Below are 4,315 nucleotides of genomic sequence, written 5' to 3' on the forward strand. Positions count from 1 at the left end.
CAGGCTGGTTTTGAACTCCCGACCTCAGGTGATCCACCCGCCTTGGCCTCCAAAGTGCTTGGATTACAGGCGTGAGCCACCACGCCCGGCCCCCTTCAGTTTCTTTTATCATTTCACATTACTCAGTCTGAGATACTATTTTAAAAGGGGGTCTGATGCTTTAAAAGTTTAATACCACTGAAACAGAACCCTAGTAACTTTCTAAGCCAACATTTCTTGCCCAACTTTAAAGAGCTCTTTCACACCTGAGAGCTTTAAAACCAAAGTGAAAGTTTAAGTGCACTTCTGGATTAAATATTAGAATCAAGGTATAGGTTTGAAAGGAAACTCAGTGTCCTTACATCTGTGCTTTCATTGCTGGTGTTTTCTTCTCGTTTTCTCTCTTCCTCCTCTTGTTCCAGTTCCTTAATGCTTTCTTCCAGAACATTAGGCCAGAAATCACCCTCGAAGTAAGGCAATTCCTTTGCACTTGTTAATCTATCTTCAGTAGCTTGTTTAAAAATATCCTGCAAAAATACGCATGTAAAATAGGAATTTCTATGTTCTTTTAAAGCACTGATTAGAGAATAATCACAGCTAACGGACAAGAAACACGAAAGCTTAAAATGTCTTGAAAGTTGGCAGACACGTTATATCTAAGCCATAAGCCAGGGAGGTATTCAGAGAAATACTGAAAAGGCCTGGCCTAAAGTCAAATATTCTGGTTTTCTATTTCCTCTACCCATAAAAACAGGGAACTTACAGGCCTTTCTACAACCAAGTGGCAATTATCCTGCCAGCATCAATGTCAGGGTGGTAGCACCATCATGTACTACTCCTTATGTGGTGGTAAGGGCCACAGAATACGTGGTGTGAAGCATGCTCTCCTCACACCCATCCTTGGAATTTTAGCAGCTTTTACTGACGGCTTTGTTCAAAATGACCGTAACTACAAATACTGGAAATTGTATCTGCTGCAGAATGATTTGCTGTGGTGCTTAGGAAAACATCCAGTTGATGAGCTACTAAAATGAGGAAGACAAGTTCGTCTCATGAGACAGCCTACATTCAGAATGTTTAATACTGTTAAGAATGTATTTTTGGCTGGGTGAGGTGGCTCATGCCTGTAATCCTAGCACTTTGGGAGGCTGAGACGGGTGGATCACTTGTGCTCAGGAGTTTGAGGCCAGCTTGGGCAACATGGTGAAATCATGTCTCTACAAAAACAAACACAGAACACACAACCAGGTGTGTTGGTGTGCACCTGTAGTTCCGGCAACTCAGGAAGCTGAGGTGGGAAGATGGCTTAGAGCCTGGGAGGCAGAGGTTGCAGTGAGCACAGATAATGCCACTGCACCCTAGCCTGGGTGACAGCGTGTGACCCTGTCTGAAAACAAAACAGAACACCCCCACCCCTAAAACCTGAACCAACCCAAAGCAAACAAAAAACCAAAACAAAAAAATACATTTTAAGGCCAGGCACAGTAGCTCACGCCTGTAATCCCAGCACTTTGGATCACCTGAGGCCAAGAGTTCAAGTCCAGCCTAGGCAGCACAGCGATACCCCATTTCTACCAAAACAATGACAAAAATTTTGGTTACATGTTTAAAACAGGGATTTCTGGATCTACCACTCTTCAAAGACCAAGTTTTCCTTACATTGAAAAATTCTGAATATACAAAATAAAAGCAATCAAATTAGCAGTTTTAGGAATTACATGCAAGTGTTAGAACAAACAAGACTTTTTTTTTTTTTTTTAAATTAAATGACAGAATACAGAGCAGCAACATTAGTGCATTTCCAGATCTACTGTCAGCACCTGGCCCCCATGTCCCAACTGACCTTGTAGTCATGGACAATACGCTCTGACACAGCCTTGTCAAGCATTTTTTTGTACCATTCCTGCAGTCGCTTGGGCTTGGGTATCTTCTGGTCAGGAGGATGGCAATGGAAGATATAATCATCTCCCTCACTTGGTGGACATGCCCAAATATGCCCTGTTGTATAACTAGCAATACAAAAAGAACATTAAGGAAAAAAGATAATCTATTCTAGAAGACTATAGTTTAAACCAGAAGATGGAGCTGATATAAATACCAATGATTCCTCCCAAGATAACAGAGTGTATAACCCAGCATGAGATTAACATTGTGAGGCCGGAACTAGGCATAACCCACAATAAAAACAATGGATCTCATATTGCCTACTTATTTTTGGAGGCGGCAGAATGTTGTGAATTTCACCCTAAAGCAGGTAATTTAGCCCTGGATCCAAAAACTCTAAGTTTGCATATTAAGACCAAATGAAGATTACATTGTAAAGGAAAATGGATCTGTTTAACAAGAGAGCTAAATAAAAGGCACAGTCTTCAGAGAAGCAGCCTTCCAGATGAGGGAGTGAAATGTCTCCAATGACGTACATACTCTAAAGGTAAGAAGTATCTCCAGAGCTGTTTGTTTTTGGTCTTGATACCCAGGTTGTAAAAGTTAAAATTCTGCCCTCAACTGAGAGGCAAATATCAAACTTCAAAGCAAACTGGACCCAATGGCTTAGCTGAACAAAATAAAACTAATGCTGGATGGGAGAAATTAGGGCCAACATAACCATTTCTTTCCTACTGACAACATTAACTTCAAAGGGGCGCCAACAAAGTTGAGATAATAATTGTTAGGTAAAAAAAAACTAAAATAAGAAAAAAAAAAAAAAACTAAAAAAAAAAAAAAAAAAAAAAAAAAAAAAAAAAGGGGCAAAGAGTTATATATTTGCATATTTAACCTATGTCTTACCAGAAGGCCATGCTAATTAAAAAAAAAAAAAATTCATTATCAAAATATGCTTACCCTAATTTCTTGACATATTCTAAATATCCAATTAGGATTTCATGATAGACTGCAGTCCTCAGGCATTTAGGACGGAAGAAATGAACACTATCGAGGTAAGATATGTATACTCTCCTATACAAAATGGGGAGAACAAAAAAAAAGTCAAGTCTTACATAATGAGTTCTTTATGTGCCTAATAACACCCTCTCACTCTCCCAGGCTCTTTGCTCAGTTATTATTTGTGAAGCTCATCACAGGCATGTGGGTGACTCAACTGTGAACCCTTCAGGGAAGTTCAGTGAGCCAGTGGCTTCCTTCCATCTGTAGTACCTAGCAGTGCCTGGCACATACACATCAATCAATCAGTATTTGCTGATCACTATACATTCTTATTAGTGCCTTTATACTATTTTTGGAGATAAGAAATTCCTACCCTGTTTGTATGACATACTTTCACAAAGCTACTTAACTATCCAAATCGAAGCTCATTTTCTGAAGCACGTTTGTTTCCAAATTCCAATTTCAGGTTGCTATTTATATCCTTTATTACTATGACCACAGAAGAGCAGTATTGAGCAGTTATTTTGTTTGGGAGTTTGCTTTTTAATCTGTTTCACTTTAAAATTACTGGACACTTGAGATTTTGCATTTCTAAACCAAGCACAATAAACACTTTCTTGCCTGTTATGCTTTTCCACCTATTATTATAACTTGGAACTCCCACACGAATCAGGAAGTAGCAACTGTGAGCCAGTCATACCTCTGGTTGGGTGGAGGGCAGTCAGAGCCATACTCTTGAACATGCATGCCAAAGAAGCACAGGTCAACACCATCAATTTCTTCAAAGGCAAAGAGGGCTTTGGTTCGGTACGGAAAGGATTCTGCCATCTCTCCACTGTCCACAAACCTATACAATTCAGATGGTGGGGGGACCACAACATAACTCATTCAGATTGGAATCACCAATGGTAACCATGTATGAGCAATTTTGGATCCACAAGAGAAGAAAAGTGAAATGACTAGATACCTTGCTTTCATGCCTGGTTTTACTTCCACGGTTTTGTCAGAAGCATGAACTACTCTAACAGTGACCTCTCCTGACTCGGGGTGATTCTGTCGCCTCAGGAAGTCATTCACACGATTCTCTAGAAAGGTACCAAGTCTGGTAGATGGCAACCCTAGGAATGAAAAAGTTAAAAGTTACTGAGGTACAAATTTACTATTGTTAGTCTTAAGGTTCAACCTCAACTCTTATACTTTTTTCAATACAAACAGGATAAATTGGTGAAATTCAAAAAAATCAGAGCAAAGTAGTCATTACTTTGCAGATTTGCCTGTTATACTAGGTTCAGGGACCATGCAAATCTTCTCCATATCATTCTAACATATGTGCTGTGTTTTTTTTTTTTGAGACGGAGTTTCGCTCTTGTTACCCAGGCTGGAGTACAATGGCGCGATCTCGGCTCACCGCAACCTCCGCCTCCTGGGTTCAGGCAATTCTCCTGCCTCAGCC

The 4,315-nt window shown here is 40.0% G+C and overlaps 1 protein-coding gene across 2 annotated transcripts in view; it reads right to left on the reverse strand.

Annotated features, from left to right (window-relative positions):
• The window catches only part of EP300 (E1A binding protein p300), an 87,066-nt gene that overhangs the window by 5,664 nt on the left and 77,087 nt on the right, over positions 1–4,315 (reverse strand). For both annotated transcript variants that reach the window (XM_037731986.1, XM_017510362.2), the window contains 5 exons: positions 3,830–3,980; positions 3,563–3,709; positions 2,821–2,934; positions 1,823–1,988; positions 342–506 (listed from right to left, as the gene is read on the reverse strand). In XM_037731986.1, coding sequence (XP_037587914.1) covers positions 342–506; positions 1,823–1,988; positions 2,821–2,934; positions 3,563–3,709; positions 3,830–3,980 — 743 coding nt within the window. The remainder of the gene's footprint in view (positions 1–341; positions 507–1,822; positions 1,989–2,820; positions 2,935–3,562; positions 3,710–3,829; positions 3,981–4,315) is intronic.

Source organism: Cebus imitator, unplaced genomic scaffold, assembly GCF_001604975.1.
Source record: "Cebus imitator isolate Cc_AM_T3 unplaced genomic scaffold, Cebus_imitator-1.0 Scaffold435, whole genome shotgun sequence".
Classification (NCBI taxonomy): domain Eukaryota; kingdom Metazoa; phylum Chordata; class Mammalia; order Primates; family Cebidae; genus Cebus; species Cebus imitator.